We start from the raw sequence: 20165 nt of genomic DNA, 5'->3' as shown, positions 1-20165 counted from the left end.
ACACATTGTTATGATGTTTTCTTGCCTTCATACAACATAAAACAATTATCACAAGCACCCAACAAATAAGTTCTTAACCCTTATACTAAAAGAAAAAAAAAACAAACAAACTTTCATTTGACCGTTCACGTGAGAGGAAACCAACTTGTTTAGCAGCACAATGCACTTGAAATAAAATATATTTTTATCAACTCAAGGGTTAATAAAAACACTCGCTAATTCCACATTATTAAATAAGTACTAAAATGGCCTTTGAGTGATTTAGTACAAAGGTAAGAAAAGAAATGGAAGGATGAACTAAAATGGGTAAAAGTAATAAAATAAATATCATTATATTTTATTTATTTTTTCTTTCTCTCTATCGTTCTTCCTCTACAGTACCTACCGTACTTAAAGTTTTTCTTTCAAAGTGCAAACCAAAATCAAGGAAACTTCACCTCCATAATTTGTTCATGTACTTCCATAAATCTTTTAATTCTAAAATTATCCTTGGTTTCAATTCCAAAATTACTTTGGCCAAAGGAGCAAGATTTTTTTTTTCATTTTTAAATTATATAATCCATAAATCTTTCAATTCCAAAATTACTTTTGAAAAAAAGGTGCAAGATGAAGAAATTGTCCAAAATGAAAATATTTGTTCCCTAAGTGACGAGTTGGCAAGCCTAGTTCCTTTTAGGAGACAAAGGAAGAAGACAATTTCACCCTGCACCATATTATTTATGACATGCACCCAACGCAAAATTTAAAGGTCAACATTGTCCTTGATTTCAGTTTTGCTTACAGATGCACAAATTTGGGAGTGATTTTTATACATTCTGGATTTCGAACCATTTTCATATTTCATTTAAGCTTCTGGATGGTCATTTTCGGAAGTGAGTTATCAGTTCCAAATTTTCATATCCAGATTTTCGGAAGTGACATCTGGAAGGTCATTTATGGATGATGAAATCTAAAAGTGACATATTAGTTATTAAAAACAAAACGGATATTTCATTTGAGTATGTTGATTGCTTTCTGAATTTATATGATGGAGGAGATTATTACAAAGTGGATTTAAGCCTAACTCAACCCCATAAAACCGACTCATAGGATTGAGGTTTGCATCCACTTATATACAATGAAAGGCTCTAATCTCTAGTCGATGTGGGATCTCCAAAAGAGATCAAAGGAAGAATAACATTTTGTTGATGAAATGTGTGGTACCGAGAATACACGGGAAGAGTACTACACATATTTAAATATCACAACAGAGATCAAAGGAAGAATAACATTTTGTTGATGAAATGTGTGGTACCGAGAATACACGGGAAGAGTACTACACATATTTAAATATCACAGTGATATTTGCACAAAACAAAAAAATCTATAACAGGTAAAATATTAATTTCATAATGTACTCATAAAATTCAATAAGAAACAATGCAAGTATTATTTTGTAGTACGTATCTCGTTTCCTTGTTTTTATATAAATATAATTATTTAATTAAAAATCCTAAATATCAAATATATTTTAAAAAATAATTTAAATATAAAAATTTCATTCCATTTAATTTAAAGTAGTTTAAACTGAATTAAATAATCTATTTCTTATATAACTTTCTGAATTATATTAACTTTTAAGTAATCAACTTTTTGCTATAAAAATAAATGTTCATAATTCAATTTAAATCATATATAATCTATAACAATATATAATTAAGACTTTTTTTTATAATCGATTTTTTATTTATAAAAAATTTTCATTTTATTCTTATATTAATATTTTATTTCATTATTTTATCTTGGAGGTTTTATCATTATGACTAAGCGATTATTAAATAAGGAGCAATTTTTAAATTTGACTACCATTTCATCATTATTGTTAAGCGATTATTAAACAAGGAACAATTTTTGAATCTGAAACAAATTTACATGGTAATTTTTATGATTGATAGTTTAGTTAACGTTAAGTATCTTCTTTAAAACTTCTATATATATACATACAATTTTGTAAAAATAAAATTAAAAACTATAATATTAATTTAGATTTTAATAATTACTTGAATTAACATTAATATACAATTAATATAGAATTATGTTTTTTCAGATATAATAAATATATGAATTTTAATTTTAATAGTTACTTGAATGAACACTAATATACAATTTGTCAGATATTTGTTTATATATTAATATAAAACAAGGTTATAATTATATTATTTTAAAAATATATATAGTATGTATTAAAACTTAAATAACATATTTATTAAATTTAAATGAAAACGATTGATTCTATGTTTCATTTATCAAGAAAGAATTCTACTAATACCATTATAATGAATTTATCTCATTCAAATTCCACAATCTTATCTCTTACCTTAAAAAATATTAAAATCAAAAGGGATAAAGATAAAATATTTTTATAATTCTGGTCTTCAAGTATTCGAAAAGTCAACAAGAATACTAAAAAGAAATATTCAATTATAGTAATTTTTAATAATGCTTTTCCTCTTTAGTATCTATAACAATAATTTCAAAATATATTAAAGTAGTAAAATAATTAAAAAATAAGATTAAAATAATGAATATAATTTATTAACAAATAAAAGGATTGACCGTACTTTTCATTTATTTTTATTTTATTTTTCTTAATTCAAATAATTTTATTTTCTATTTTTTATCATTCATTTTTTAAACAATTAAAAAAACAAAAAATAATCATTTAATCTATAAAAAATGGTCAACATAATTATTTTGATAGTAAATCTTAAGGTTTCCTGTAATACAATATTTCGTATATATTCCAAAGAACAAAACGTTGTACAAATAATCATTTAATCTATAAAAAAATATTGAAAAGTATAAGTTTTTTATAATAATATATATATATATATATATAAATACATAGACCCCATAGTATATGTGTTTCTGCTAGTTTATATAAATTAATTAATTCAACATATATAAAATAAAACTTAAAATATATTTTAACACTTTTAAAATTAGCGAGTTTTGGTTTTAGTTTCAATAATTTTTTTCTTTATTTTTTATTTTCATAAAATTTGAAATCATTATTTTTATTTATTGTTTTAAATATGTATATTTTTGTAGTCCCTAAATTTCAAATAACTACTTTTAGTTTCTAATACTTATTTTAAGATGTATAAGTATAATTTGTTTTCTAACTCTTAAAGATTTTGTTTAAGGTGCCAAAATGTTAACATTATATCAAAACACAAAACACTAGTATGTCTTATAAGTTCCTTTTCAACACATGAGTATTTAATTAGTAATATATAAAAATGTGATAAAGAAATAATGATTTTCATTTTAGAAGAAAAAAACTACAATGAATAAAAATATATTTAAGTATATAAAACAATTATAATTCTTGCATAACAATCTTAATGATTTTTATGTTTTAATATTTTAAAATATTGCTGGAATTAAAAAAAATCATTTTATATATATATATATAACGAAATTGATAGCTTTCGAAAAGAAGAATAAATAGAATCTTTAAAAAGACTTTTAAAAGTTGATAAGGTTTTAAAATTTGTTCACAATTTCTTTTAGAAGCATTTAGAAGGACATTCAAGAGTAGAGGATTCAAGTAATAGAAAAAGATGATAAACACTTTATTTATACAGATTCACTTCAAACTTAAACTCATTCACTTCTCTTTTGTAACATATAAAACATTCTATTAATCATAATTTAATAGAAGTATTATTTTTTACTATTTTTACCATTTCTAGCCTATACAAGTACACAAAACTTCCGGTTATCTACTATTCTCCTTATGAGATTAAGTATCAAATAGACATTGTCTCTATAGACTTAATACACAAAGTCTTTCTAGGCTACACAATAATAAATGTATTTTTTCAAGGAAAATTTTCACTTGAGAGAATAATACAAATGTACACTCATTACTTCTAGAGTCTTAACTACATACAGTGAAGGACATACAAATCTGCACTTTTTAAGTTGTTTATCAAACATACTATGAAACTAAGCACTTCGAAGCTATGATTTATTTTTTTTGCATGAAAAATCACGTAAGACATGTATATCTCATTATTCATTCTTTTTGTTATGCATGTTATTACTTATATTTGTAGATGTCCTAAAAAGGGTCATTGTGACTTGTGTGATTTTGTTTGCCCTTATGTCAGAGCCTTTTTAGAAATGTCTTTGAATTTATGCGGACAACTCCCACTATTACATTTAGTCTACATGAAGGACAACATTTTTCTCTTAGTTACTTCTACTAGTTTCTATAGCACCAAAATGAACATACATGGTGAGTTAGCTCAGTTAAATCTCCCCACTTTTACTCGGCAAGTGAACCAAGTCAATTGTAGTAAAACTAAGGATCGTCGTATCCACTAGAAATTAATGATATTAAAATATAATATCTTTTATGTTGAAGTGATATGTAATTGAGAAATGGTTTGCATATAATATTTGTAAATAGTAACTATAAATAATAATAATAATAGATATTTAGATTGAGAGGTGAAGTGGTAGACAAATCATTAAAGCAAAAAAATAACAATATAACATAGATGTTAGAATTAAAATAGCTTTGTGAAATTTCTTTGTTATTGTTATTTATAAATGCAATGTTTTATTCAAAATCCTTGTTCTTATTTTGCCAAATTAAGTCAATCTCTCGCACAAGGTTATCTAAAGCAATAAGTCACCGTTATGACTTACCTCTACATTAATATAGAATAGTTCACCATAGCCTCAGTTATGTGCTCTGTGACCATTGGATCCTTGATTAAGCAACACAAAATAAGGATGTTACAAACATATATTAAAAATATATTTAATTAAATAATAATAATAATTATTATAATAATTAAATTTTAACTCAATAAAATAAAATAATAAAAATGTAGACTAAGATGTTATGGTGAATGAACTTCAGAATCAACTTGCTTTCTTTATTATTTTTCTACCGTTTATCACATTCTCTATTGAACAATCTAAACCCCCCTTTACTTTATTGTTTTTGCTAACTTTTACTGTTTGCAGATAAGTTTTGAACACTGATCGACTAGATTCACTATTGAATTCATTGAAAGACTACTTGAAGTCAACTACCCTTTTAGTGTTCATTTTTTATTGAACACAAGTCATTATGAATAAACAAAGAATAATGTTGACTTCACTACCTTTAATTACCAAATAAGTTTTAAAACGTATCAATAAAAAAATATAGTTAAACTCTATTTTTCTATTATTGTAAAAACTATTGAGAAAACTATGAAAATCAACTTAACAAGTATTTAAAAGAAAAAAAATGTTATTATGCTTAATAAGCATAGAGAACACTTATCGTGTAGAAAATCAATGTTCTTTCTTTCCTTTTTTTTTTGTGTGTTAAACAAATTCTATCTTTTATTGATTTGGTACAATGAAAATTCATCAAATTTTTGTCCTAATTGACTAAGCGAAAACACTTTAATTGAGCTGATGTAACTCCAAAAGAAATATTTAACCCTTTATTTTAAATTTGTTGAGCAAAACGAAATTCACTAAGAAAAATAGTTTATTTTTTTTTGTTTCAAGCACTTTAGGGTTAACCTGGAACTTGAGAATGCATCATCCACCATTTTCCATAAATATACTTTGACAATATGCCAATTTTGTTTAAATAAGAATAGTTGAATTTCGTCACACAAAAGTCTCAAAAGGTTCCATGCTCACAATTACTTTACAAATCTTCCCCATAATAACCGAAGCTAAAATGGCTCACTTAGTTTCCTCATTAAGTTGAGGTATATGATTATATGGTTATGAATAATTAGCTAGAACAATGATATCACAATTGAAGAGGTTCTTGTAATACCTTTCAACCTATTACAACTCGAGACTATTTCTTCCTGCACCTCCATAGGTTCTTCTGCCACTTCTATACACAACGTGAAAATACCTTTTTATTCTTCTTGTGCCACCCCATAGAGTAGTTTCTAGATTATGTAATCCAGACACGCATTTGAAAAAAAACTTCCAGATTATATAATCCAAAAACTAAAAAAGACTTCCGAATTATATAATCCGAAAACTAATCATGCATATGAAAAAAAAACTTCCGAATTATGTAATCCGAAAGCTAATTACAAATTTGAAAAAAAACTTCTAGATTACATAATCTGAAATATTACAGATGGATATTTGTGGAAATATAAAAATTTATAGAAATAAGAGAAGAATATATGGAGGTGCAATAAGAAACCCTTATACAGAGGACCTTACACCACTTTCTTTGAGTCTTTATGGGTGCCCAAGTGACTTGAATAAAGACTCATAAACTATTTAAACAATTGTATAAAATAAAATAATAAAAATGTAGACTAAGATGTTATTTTCTCTAGTAGGTAACTTGTGTTTCTTATGTATGCGCCCACAAGTTTCAATTATTAATAAATTAGTTTGATAACTTTTAATGAATATAACTTGTTTTTGAGAGGAAAAAAATTATTTTAACATAAAATTCATATTTATCTGCTTAAAATGATGTATTTGCCTGGAATGCTAACGACCTAGGTCCTTAATTAAGGGACTGATAATTTTTGTAATGTCATTACATATTACACGTTTAAAGTTTCTAATTAAGTTAGAAATTGATTTTAGATTAACGGTTCATTGATTTAAAAAGATTAACAGGATTTATTTCATTTAGTTTTATTTTATTATTAATAAGAGATTCACTTAAGTTATCAATTTTATATGATTATATTTTACTCAATCAACAATAAAATCATTAATAGATGAATAACAAGATGTACATCATTTTAACTATACTTATATAAAAGAGATTCTTTATTATAATTATTTTTAGTGTACATAAATTTATTTTTATTTTATTCTTATTAATATTTTATTTTATTAATTTATTTTGATTATTTTGTAATTTAAATTTATTTTTTTTCAATTGTTTTAAACTCATTTTTTGTTACCACTTAATTGTTACTAGATGTGTCTGTGTATTATTCGTATTTTTTTTATAAAAACTTTTATGTTAAACATAATTATGCTACTTGACATCTGACTAACACCTCAAATAACAACAATAATTTATTATTACATAAAAATATATTATTAAAAAAATAAAAAACACAATATTTATAATATAAGTGTACAAATAATAACGCTATTATTTCAAATTTCAATATTATACATAATTAAATATAAATAATAAAATAAAAAATATAGATACACATTAAAAAAACATATTTTTCTCTAGTAGTTAATAAAACTAATACATTATGTTTTATATAACTTAAAACATTGAAACGGTTATATTATTGTCCTTTTCAAATTAAACAAAATAAATAAAAAAATAAAATATAATTAAAAAAAAACCTATTTAAATTTTGAAGATTTTTTATTATTAGAAAGTTAGTGCCTAAACAGAGGCAAAACGATGGACGGAAAAAAGATTAAAAAAATGTGAGAGGGAGCATCACCGCTTCAGCAACATGCCCGTGGTGGGTCCACCCTGCAATTATTCAAATCCAAGTAAAAAACAACAACAATAATAATAATAATAATAATAATAACCAATGACGAAATAGAGGTTGAAGAAGCAAGCAGCACCATTAATACCCTAATTGGGGGAGTTTCAGCTTCACTCCCTTTTCTCATCTCTAGCATCCTTTCTTGTCACAGAGGTATGGAAACTTCCCCAATCTCTTTTTTCTCCTACATCTCAAACTTCACTTGTTCGATTCAAATCCTTAGATTCAACAATTTCTTTTCGATTTGCAATATGTTTAGTGTTTTTCTTCACTGGAGTCCAAAACCTTTCATCTTTGGTTCATTTGATTTATTTATGGATGCTGTTAGTGAACTGCTACCTGGGTTGATTTGATTTATCTGCTAACCTCACTAATATGCAATTTTAGTTGCTGTCTTTCATGGTTTGACTAGAAAGTTGAATCTGTTTTGACTGATATGGCTATGTTACCTTTTTTTTATGCTTTTTTTTACACGGGTTTAACAAGTTTTCCGTTTTCTAATAAGAGTTCTTTTAGCAAAAAATTGTGTGGTAAGAGATTATTTATCGAATTCATTTCTATCTTTTGGAATTGATTGGTGTTTGTTAACTCAACTTTGGGATGGTTCAGTTAAGAGTGCTTACTGTGTTTACGGATTTATTTTCGGGAAAGATATGGTTTTGGTCCGTATACTCTTTTGCCGAACTTGGATTTTGTTATTGTTCTTTCAAATTGATGAATTGGTCTTCGAACTTCAAAAATTTTTTTTTGTCCTTCCCTCAATTTTATGACAGTAAAAAAAACGCCACTAAATATGAAATTTAAATATAAACAAGGATTAAAATCAAATATTTTGAGAAGATGGAGGACTTTAATTTGAAAGTGCACCGAGTAAAACCAAGTTTTATAAAAAGTACAAAGTTCAAAAACATAGTTTTTTTTTTTTCACTTAAATCTCATTTTTTGCTGTGACATTTTCACATGTTAGGCTGATTGTAGGTAGGTTAAATTTTTCCTTTCTTATCATTACCATGTTTTCAGTTTCTTTAGAAGTCTAAATGAGGACGCTTTGAGTCTGTATTTTGTTTTAAAATTTGATTAATTATCTAATCATTTATGATAAGTTTGTTGACTTTTATACTAGTTAGGCCATACCTAAGATGATTTTTAATTGGTTGAAAGTGTGACAATCTTTACAGTGACCCTGCTTGAAAATTATTTATTTTTTTATCTCAAACAAAATATTTGAAAAGATTATAATTTTTCACATTCTTTGTATTAATTGAATGTATTAAACAAAGTGTCGTATTTTTCATTAATATTATGATATGCGGGAACAATCTTGATTATAAGGTTTTGGAAAGTGCTTCTCAAGCTGTTGTTGAACATTTAAGTTTTTGCGCTACCCTGTATGGTTACAATTTTGTGACGTTTTCCCTGCAGCACATATTGCAAACTCTCTCTCAATCACCCTATATATGTCTATACACACACATATACACACACACACATATATATACACACATTGCATAATATAAATTTTTATTGATGTAGGAAAATAAGAATCTAACCACTTTTTTTAATTTTTTCTTTTTCATCAAAGTCCAAAAATTCAACTTATTGAACCATTGTGTGAAAATAAGACCTTATAATGTTTTTCCATTTGTGTCACTTTTGCATGTCTTACTCATTTTTGCTTACTAGTTCTTTGTTATTTTATTTTCTTATTACCAAATATATGGTGCCACATTTAGCTTGTGGGGATCTAAATATATGATTGTCTATCAACTCTTGGAAGAATGAAAATATCATCACATATACAAGGGTGCCAACTAGCAAGATTTTATGTACAATACACAAATTACACTATACATTGTTTAATACGTGCCTTTTATTTATATATAAAGTATAACCTTAAAGTGGTTTCACTATCATATATGGTACACCACCTTCATCCATCCAATTTTTTTATTGATTTTTAATTGGCTAAATTTAATGTTATGATTATGCTAGGCCTCTTATAAGTAAATATTATAAGAAGAGAGCTAGGATTTAGGTTTTTTTGGTAGGATTGAATTGTTTTAGCAATTATTCTTAGGGGCAAGTGTAACTACCTCTAGGCAATTATTAGCAGAATAAAAAAAGGAGAAGAAGGGGAGGGTTAGCAACAGTTTCTTGTAAGTGGGTTCCAGGAAGGGAGAAACCAAGCTCTCAACATCTTGGAAGGAAACCTCTATACTCAATCAATTTTACCCAGTCTCCTATGTATCTTTGTATCAGTTCAATTGAACAAAGTTCAGTCCTTATTCTCATACTAGTTGGTGTCTATCAGCTAGTATTAGAGCCAGGTTGTTCTTGGACACCATTCATGGTGTCAATGCTTAGCATGGAAGTGAGTGTGGAGGCCTTGAAGAGGGGGTTCAAAGGCTTGTTGGCAATGTGTGAAACAATAGCAACGAGTGTTGAATGTTAAATGAAGGGCATGCCTCAGTGCGAGAAATTCGTGCAAGACAGGGGAAGGGAACAACGTCGAAAACCAAAGGGAAGCCATAATGATGGATGACACAAAGTGGATATGCCTGTTTTTGATGGAGAGGATGCATATGGTTGGACAACTAGAGTGGAAAGATAATTTGATTTGAAAGGGATGTCTGCAGAGGAAAAATTACTGGTGATGATGGAAGGAAAAGCACTGACTAGGTATCAATGGTGGGAGTTCTCTGTGTACCAACAAACTTGGGAGGCTTTTCGGCAACAATTATCCAGTGGAAGAATACATAGAGAAGTTCGAACTCTATGCTAGTCTGTTAAAGAGTGCATAACCAACATACTTGAGGGGCATCTTTATGAATGGGCTTAAGGATTTAATTAAAGAAAAATTAAAGCTCTATCCAATAGAGAGCTTGGCTGATTTAATGGATTGTGCCACAGAGTGGATTAGAAGAACTAGTTGGCCACCAAAGGGGGAAATTCAACAAGTATGATAAGCAGGCCAAATAAGACGTATATTAGTAATTGGACAATGATGTGGGAACAAGAGTGAAGCAACAATGAAACGTGTTTGGAGTTGGATTTCTACAGGAAAGGGAAGTGTGGTGAAACCTTCTAATACCTTCAAAGGAAGAAGCTTTAGAAGGTTAATAGATGCAGAGTTACAAGAGAGGTCTAGGAAGGGGTTATGCTTTAGGTGTGATGAAAAATTTGGTCTAAGCTAGGTGTGTGCAAATAAATAGTTACACGTTTTGGTGTTGGCTGAGGGGGAAGAAGAAGGGTATGCAGAGGGAGAAAATACAGTGGTAGAGGAAGACGCAAAGCTAGTTGGCCACAAAAGGGGGAAATTCAACAAGTATGATGAGCAGGCCAAAGAGGACGTATATCAGTAATTGAACAATGATGTGGGAACATGAGTGAAGCAACAATGAAATGTGTCTGGAATTGGAATTTCTACAGGAAAGGGAAGTGTGGTGAAACCTTCTAATACTTTCAAAGGAAGAAGCTTTAGAAGGTTAATAGATGCAGAGTTACAAGAGAGGTCTAGGAAGGGGTTATGCTTTACGTGTGATGAAAAATTTGGTCCAAGCTAGGTGTGTGCAAACAAATAGTTACATGTTTTGGTGTTGGGCAAGAGGGAAGAAGAAGGGTATGCAGAGGGAGGAGAAATTACGGTGGTAGAGGAAGACACAGCTAAAAGACCTCTAGTTAATTATGTGTAGCATTGTTGGATTTATGTAAAAGAAAATGATTAAGTTGTGGAGTAAGATTGGAAAAGGACAAGCCATGGTACTTATTGATCGTGGAACCTCATAATTTCATTTCCACCATGTTTGTGCAACAACAAGAACTCAATATGCATGCAACCTTCATTTATACAGTGGAGGTGGTTGATGAGAGAAAACTAGATTGTGAAGGGGCATGTCCTAAAGTAAATTTGGTGATGTAAGGTCTACAAATTCAACAAGATTTTTGTGTCTTTGATCTTGGAGGAGTTGATGTGGTGTTGGGAATGGGACGGTTGGCTAGTCTAGGAGAAATAAGAGCAAATTTTTGTGAATTAAATTCTAGTTGTGGTCAGATATCACTCATTGAAGGGTGATTCTGATTTAATAGAGTCGTAGCTTCTTTCAAATCTCTCTTAAAGGCTCTATGTGATCAAGGCTAAGGATTCCTAGTGAAGTACTGTTTGATGCTAGCTGAAAGCAGAACCAACAATTTGTTTCGCATGTACAAAATCAATTTTGGAAGAATACGACTCGGTCTTTCTAGAACCACAAGGATTACCACCCCTTAGAAGGCAAGGCCATGTGATTTAGTTGAAGGAAGCGTCTAATAATCCCAACATGAGACTATTCAGGTACCCACACTACCAGAAGAATGAAATTGAAAGGTTAGTAGATGATATGCTTAAATTTGGTATAATTAGACCAAGTGTTAGTCCTTATTCAAGCCCTATAGTCTCGGTGAACAAAAAATGGTGGATGGTAGTTTTGTGTAAATTATCGAGCTCTTAACAAGATTAGCATACTAGATAAGTTCCCTATTCCTATTATTGTTGAATTGCTTGATGAATTGGGAGGAGAAGTGATTTTTTCTAAGTTGGATTTATGATTTGGTTACCATAAAATCAGGATGTGGGAAGAGGACATTCATAAAACGACTTTCAGGACTCATGAAGCACATTATGAGTTTGTTGTCATGCCTTTCAGACTCACCAATGCCTTCCATCTTACAATCTCTTAAGAATGAGGTGCTAAACCCATAGTTGAGGAAATTTGTGCTAGTTTTCTTTGATGATATTCTGGTTTACAGTAAGGGCGAGGATGAACAACGAAGGCATTTACGGGCTATTATGACATTGTTGAAGGAGAACCAATTGTTTGCCAATAAGAAAAAAATGTACTTTTAACCAAAATCAATTGGAGTACTTGGGTCATATCATTTCCTAAATGGGGGTGGTAGCAAACCCATGGAAAATTGATGCCATGTTGGATTGTCCAACACCTAAGGATATTAAAGCTTTGAGGGGATTTTTTGGATTAATAGGTTAATATAGAAGGTTCGTTAGAGACTATGGTAAGATAGCTAGACCTTTGACTCAATTGTTAAAAAAGGATAAGTTTCAGTAGAATGAAGAAGCACAAATTGCCTTAAAAAAACCTGGTGGCATAGTTGCCTATATTGACCATCCCTGTTTTCTCCAAAACATTAACTATAGAAATTGAAGCCTCTAACAAAGGGCTATGGGCGGTTCTAATGCAGGAGGGCAGGCCTGTGGCTTTCCTCAGCCAGACTCTATTTGATCGGGGCAATCTAAGTCAGTATACGAGAGAATTGATGTTGATAGTGATGGTTGTGCAAAACTGGGGGCACTAGGCACTTCATAATTCTGACGGATAAAAAAAACTTCAAATTTCTTATTGAACCAGGAATAATGAGTGAGGAAGATTTCAGATGGACCTCTAAACTCATTGGTCTGGATTTCGAGATACATTAGAGACTAGGAAAGGAGAACGGGGTGGCTAATGTTATCTCTAGAAAAAGACATTTTCAACTTCATCCTCAATCCACTTTGAGTAAATAGAAGACTGGAAATCTGAAATTCATCAAGATCCTAAGCTTCAGGGGATAATTCATGATCTGATACAAGATTCTAATTCCCATCCAAGCTATAAATTTCAGAATCAGAAGTTGTTTTATAAATATCAGTTAGTGCTTCTAAAAGGGTTTTCTCGAATTCCATTATTGTTTACATGAATTTCACTACCCAGTCGTGGGGGGACATTCGGGTTTCTTTAGAACCTATAAAAGAATCTCTGGATTTGTGTATTGGGAAGGCACAAAGAAAGACCTCCAATATCATGTAGCTACGTGTGAGACATGCCAAAGGAACACATATCAAGTTTTATCTTTCGTAGAACTTCTTCAACCACTACCTATACCAAACCAAGTGTGGGTTGATTTATCCATGGACTTCATTGAAGGGCTTCCCAATGCTCAGGGAAAGATGTCATCTTTGTAGTGGTTGATAAATCGGCTAAAGACGCTCATTTCCTTGCACTTAGCCATCCCTTTACCGCAATAGAGTTTGTAGAAATTTTTATCGCCGAGGTTGTTAAGTTGCACGCATTTCCCTCTTCTATTGTATCGAATCGTGACAAAATATTCCTAAACCACTTCTGGTAAAAATTGTTCAAATTGGCCGACACTAGGCTCAAGTTTAGCTTTGTGTACCACCCCAAACAGATGGGCAAACCAATGTGGTTAACCAATGGTTAGAGACTTACCCAAGTTGCCTCACTGGAACTCAGCCTTAGTAGTGGCCTAACTCCTTGAGTTGGGCTGAGTTTTGGTTTAACACTAACCATAACAGCTCTCTAAAATTGACTCTTTTCAAAGCATTTTATGGTCATGACTCACCCTATCTTCTAAAAGCAGCCACTATCCCGTCAACTGTGGAAGAGGTGAACGTGATGACTTATGACAAAGACCAAATGTTACATTATCTCAAAGGAAATTTGGTCAAAGCACAAAATCAGATGAAGAAGTATGTCTACTGATCTAGGACCCCACTATCCTTAGCTATTGGCGATTGGATGTATCTCAAGTTACAGCCATATAGGCTACGATCATTGGCTCGGAAGAGAAATGAGAAGTTGACTCAATGTTTTTATGGTCCTTATCAGATCACAAAACAGATTTGAGTAGTTGCTTTTCAGTTAGCCATTCCACCAAAGAGTAAAATCCACCCCGTGTTCCATGTTTCTTTACTGAAGGTGTTCTCTCCATCAACAAATCCTCAACCTCTACCACCTATGTTATCGGAAAAATTGGAATTGCAGATAACACTAGCTGCTCTAAAAGTGGTGCGTAACACTGCTCATGGAACTGCCAAAGTTCTTATTCAGTCAACTGACCTGCCAGAATTTGAATCCACTTGGGAACCAGTGGAAACCATCATGAAGCAATTTCATTCTTTTCACCTTGAGGACAAGGTGACTCTTTTGGTGGGGAGTATTGTTAGGCCTCTTATAAGTAAATTTATAAGAGGAGAGCCAGGATTTTGGTTTTTTAGTAGGACTGAATTGTTTTAGTAGTTATTAGCAGGGGCAAGCGTAAGGCAGTTGTTAGCAACATAAAAAAAAAATAGAAGAAGGGGGAGGGTAGGCACAGTTTTTTGGTAAGTGGATTTTGGGAAGGGAGAGACCAAGCTCAAAACATCTTGGAAGGAAACCTTTGTACTCAATCAATTTTACTCAGTCTCCTGTGTAATTTGTATTTCGGTATCAGTTCAATTGAATAAAATTCAGTCCTTATTCTCATACCAGTTGGTGTCTAGATTCCTTCATTGGGTGGGTGAAGGATCACCAGACACGTGTGTATCTACTCCTCAGCTAGTTACTGTGCCTCCTTTATAGCCAAAACCTTGCCGCCATTCTCTTAGTTCTGAATATTTCCCTCTCTTCACTCTTGCATTGTTGTCATCATCAGTTCATTACTGTTTTCATTATTCACCATCAGTGTTGTCGCTTGTTGCTGCCCTTTCCCAACATTTCTGTTGCACTACACCATCTTATAGGTAGATTTTCTTTTTTGTCCTGTAAATTGTTTTTGGGTTTTCACACTTTTTATTGTTGATTGAATCCTCAAAAAATTGAGACTTTTGAGTTGGTGTTATTTTATTGTTTGATGAATCCTCCACAGCAAAGTTAACCTCTGTGTTTTTGAACTTTTCTGTTATATACCTGACCTGATCTGTCAACAATTTGGGGAAACATAGGCTTTTCTGTTCTCAATCAGGTGCTGTAGTTGCATTACTGAAAAGAGAGAAAGGACAGTGTGGTCTTGAAAAACAAAAGATAATAAAACTACTAATGGGTGTATCTATTATTCATACAAAATAGTTAGTGGATAATTAGCTATTTATCCAATTAACAGATCATGGGTGGATTGGATATTTAAAATTTTACTTGATGGATCTTAAGTGAATTTTTTGGGCAGCATGGTAACCCACCCTGAAAACAACACCAATGCACTTAGGTATTTTGAAATCACGACTTTGTTTTAACAGATGTGTTATTGCATATTAATGTGTTTTAAAAAAAATAATTCAATCATGATTCAATAGCATTGGAGACTAAAATAGATTTAGATCTATATGGTGGTTAACTGATTTAGAACTTGCTGAATTCAATAGCATTCTGTTGTTATGCTTGTAGGCTAGTCTTTCCTGTTATCGCAAACAATGGCTGATGGTCAAGAATCAGACAAGAACATTGAGATATGGAAGATCAAGAAATTGATCAAGGCATTGGAAGCTGCTAGAGGTAACGGTACCAGCATGATTTCTCTGATAATGCCTCCACGTGATCAAATATCCCGAGTCACTAAGATGTTGGGAGATGAATTTGGAACTGCTTCAAACATCAAAAGTAGGGTGAACCGACAGTCAGTGTTGGGAGCCATTACCTCTGCTCAGCAGAGGTTGAAACTATATAACAAGGTCCCTCCAAATGGGTTGGTTCTTTACACCGGAACCATCGTCACTGATGATGGCAAGGAAAAGAAGGTGACAATTGATTTTGAACCTTTCAAGCCTATCAATGCATCATTGTACCTCTGTGATAACAAGTTTCACACTGAAGCTCTTAATGAACTTTTAGAATCTGATGACAAGTTTGGTTTCATTGTTATGGATGGAAATGGCACCCTCTTTGGGACCTTAAGTGGAAACACTCGTGAGGTGCTTCACAAATTTACTGTTGATCTTCCAAAGAAGCACGGTAGAGGAGGTCAATCAGCTTTGCGTTTTGCTCGTCTCAGGATGGAAAAACGTCACAACTATGTTAGAAAAACTGCAGAACTTGCTACTCAGTTTTTCATCAATCCTGCCACCAGTCAACCTAATGTTTCTGGACTGATACTTGCTGGTTCTGCTGACTTCAAGACTGAGCTGAGTCAGTCCGACATGTTTGATCCTCGGTTGCAAGCAAAAATATTGAATGTGGTGGATGTGTCTTATGGTGGGGAAAATGGATTCAATCAAGCTATTGAGTTATCTGCGGAGATTTTGTCAAATGTGAAGTTCATTCAAGAGAAACGCTTGATAGGGAAATATTTTGAAGAGATAAGTCAGGACACTGGGAGATATGTCTTTGGGGTTGATGACACATTGAAGGCACTGGAGATGGGTGCTGTGGAAACACTCATTGTGTGGGAAAATTTGGATACTAACAGGTATGTGCTGAAAAATAGTGTCACTGCTGAGATTGTCATAAAGCACTTAAGCAAGGACCAGGAGACCAATCAAAGCAACTTCCGTGATGCAGCAACCTCTGCAGAGCTGGAAGTTCAGGAGAAGATGCCATTGCTTGAGTGGTTTGCCAATGAGTACAAACGATTTGGATGCTCCCTGGAATTTGTTACCAACAAATCTCAAGAAGGGTCACAGTTCTGCAGAGGGTTTGGTGGCATTGGTGGAATTCTTCGGTACCAGCTTGACATAAGATCATTTGATGAGTTATCTGATGAGGGAGAAGTGTCTGATTCTGATTAATTGTCTGTTACTGCAGGACCATCACTTTGTTTTGGATTATAAGGGCCTCCAAGCAGGACTTGGATATTGATTATGGTTGTAAGACTTTGACTTTATCCTTTTTTGTTTTTGATCGTCTTCTATGTATCACTTTTTCCCTTTCCTATGTTTCATTCAATTTCCCTTTTATTAGTCATTGTATGCTTATGGCAACTCATAATTTTACAACATTTCTTGGTTACATGATTGGAATAACTCATGATTGAAATGTTGGAGTTTTACAAAGTTATTTATTGAAATTGAAGCATATTGCACATGTTAATACAATGTAGCTTAATTTCATCGCTTCCTTGTTTCATAGTGTGAGCTGCATAATGAAGGTGAAACTAATACTTCCATTATACTGCATAAATGTTTTGCATCGATTATCTTCCAAAGATAAAAAAATAAGTAATATTTATATTTTTGAAAGATTTATTTATTTATAATTTATTTTTAAAGTTGTCTTCTCTCTTCATTCTTAGCAAATATAGTTTCTCAGGTCTTTTTTTTTTCTTCTTATCTTCTCATCCAAACAATACCTTGGGAATTTAGATAGTGTTGACTAAGTAAAAGATAACAACAAAAAATATTTCGTTTTTTTTTTTGTGCTGGGCGTGGGGGTGTTTAAAATGAGACCTATGTAAATATTTAAAATATTGAGTATATATTATATAAAAAATTGATAAATAATTTTATTTTATATACACACACATATATATATATATATATATATAACTAATAGTACGGTTTTAATAAATCTTAAAAAACTTACAACAAACTTTTTACTTGATTATTCTTATTTTATCTTCTATCATTTATTTTTTATATATAAAAAATACATATACATAATATTATATATGAAGTAAGCATGACAATAAGATAAATTTGAAGAGATCATTTTATATTTTTAAAATATCTCACTTAAATTTCATCATCTTCAGGTAAATCTGCAATGAATTTGTCACATTTTTACAATTTTAATTTACTTATATATTTTAAACAATAATTTTATATTTAAATCTATTTAATTTGTTGATGTATTTTGGTTTCCCAACTAAAATGTTCTAATTTATATTTCATCTTAGATAAACTATATATGTTACAACGAACAGAAAATTAATTTAATATACAAATTTATAAATGTAGCACATAAATAAAAACTATCAACCAACATAGTATATTTTATAATAATATGGAACATTTTAATTTAAAAGAAATGAAATAAAATAATACTCAAATTTATAAAATCATAGGAAGTATATAAATATTAGTATATAACTATTGTAATACCGGTCCCAAGAAATATGGATTATTAATGAATAAATATCATGAATATACTTTAATCCGTAAAAATCGTGCAGTTAATATTATAAACAAATTACATGCAGATTAAAATAATAAATTATTATAACCATTTATATATATATATATATATAAATTGTACTGGACAAAGTTTTTGGATATTCAATGCATGGGTGTGAGCAGGTCAGTTTGGTTGGTGGGCTTAAAGGGTGGGTCACGAGTTAGAGAAGCTTTTACATGCCGACTTCATTAGAGAAATCACCTATACCACATGATTGTCTAACGTAGTCATGGTAAACAAGATGAATGGAAAGTGGAAAATATGCACTAATTATACATACTCAAACAAAGCCTGTCTAAAAGACATATATCCCTTACCCAATATAGATTGGTTGACAACACCTCCGAATATGAACTCCTTAACTTCTTTGATGCTTATTCACGATACAATCAAATCATAATGTATCCTCCCGATGAAGGCAAAACAACATTCATGACTAATGGTGCTAACTTTTGCTACAAAGTCATGCCCTTTGACTTAAAAAATACGGGTGCTACTTATTAAGGTCTAATGGATAAAATCTTCACTAGCTTTATTGGTACTTTATGGAAGTCCATGTTGATGACATGGTGGTTAAGTCATGATCTAGCGGACCTTGAAAAAATGTTCGACCACATCTGAGCATTTGACATGCGCTTAAACCTAGAGAAGTGTTTCTTTGGGACTGAAAGGGGAAAATTTATGGCTTCATGGGTCACCCAACACGACATAAAAACTAACATGGATAAATGTGAAGCAATAATGCATACAAGAAGCCCCAACAACCTTAATGAACTCCAACGGTTGAATGACAAATTTTCCTCTCTCTCGATTATCCCAAAGCTCGTTGAAAAGGAAAAATTATTCTTCTTCTTACTAAAAGGGGCAACAAAGTTTAATTGGGATCAACAATATGAAAACATGTTCCCCCACTTAAAGAAAGACATAACATCATTACGTACATTGGCAAGTCCTCCTTCACACTCAACTTTAGTCTTTTATTTAGCAATATCCTATTATGCTATATGCTCGGTCTTGGTCTATGAGGAGGGCAAGAAGCAACAACCTGTATACTTCACCAGTCGAACTCTACAGTTGATTGAAGAGAGATATCAAGTGATAGAAAAACTCGTCCTTGAACTAGTCTTTTCACCCTAAAGACTAAGACATTATTTTAGGAGCTTTAATATCATAGTTCATACGGCTATCCTATGAAGCAAGTCTTACAAGAGTCCTAACTCATCGAAAGAATGACTGTATGATCAATTGAATTGCCTGAGTTTGGGCTTCATTTTGATAAAAGTGGACCAATGAAAGTCCAATTTTTGGCAGACTTCATTGTAGAGTTCCCACAACATGGAAAAGACCATGAATGTTAACTCTAAATGTAGACGAATCATCCAACAAAAGGGGTAGTGGAGTTGGCATTATTTTGGAAATTCCTAATCAGATCACACTAGAGCAAGCTATACGCTTCAACTTTGAAACATCTAACAACCAGGTTGAGTATAAGACCATAATCACTAGATTAAAAGCCATGTTGTTAATATTTTAAGCAAACCACCTACAAATTAAAATATTAAATGACTACAACTACTAAAAGATATATATATATATATTTATATCATAAATCTCGGAATGATTCTATACAACTCGACATTATATCTATACGGTTATAGTGATACATGTGAAACTCTTACTATCTATAAATACAAACTCCAAGGAGTATTTTCATTCACTCAATACTTGATATTCACTT

General features: G+C 31.1%; 1 protein-coding gene across 1 annotated transcript; it reads left to right on the top strand.

Moving 5' to 3' along the window:
- The first annotated feature begins 7530 nt into the window (after positions 1-7530).
- Positions 7531-17290, top strand: LOC137837226 (eukaryotic peptide chain release factor subunit 1-3). The gene is made up of 2 exons (XM_068646162.1): positions 7531-7667; positions 15707-17290. Exon 2 carries the CDS (start codon positions 15733-15735, stop codon positions 17041-17043), a length of 1311 nt encoding a protein of 436 aa, XP_068502263.1. The 5' UTR covers positions 7531-7667; positions 15707-15732; the 3' UTR covers positions 17044-17290.
- Positions 17291-20165: the final 2875 nt, after the last annotated feature.

The sequence above is a fragment of the Phaseolus vulgaris genome, chromosome 4, assembly GCF_000499845.2.
Source record: "Phaseolus vulgaris cultivar G19833 chromosome 4, P. vulgaris v2.0, whole genome shotgun sequence".
Taxonomy (NCBI): Eukaryota; Viridiplantae; Streptophyta; class Magnoliopsida; order Fabales; family Fabaceae; genus Phaseolus; species Phaseolus vulgaris.
This window is presented reverse-complemented; position numbering and strand designations above follow the sequence as displayed.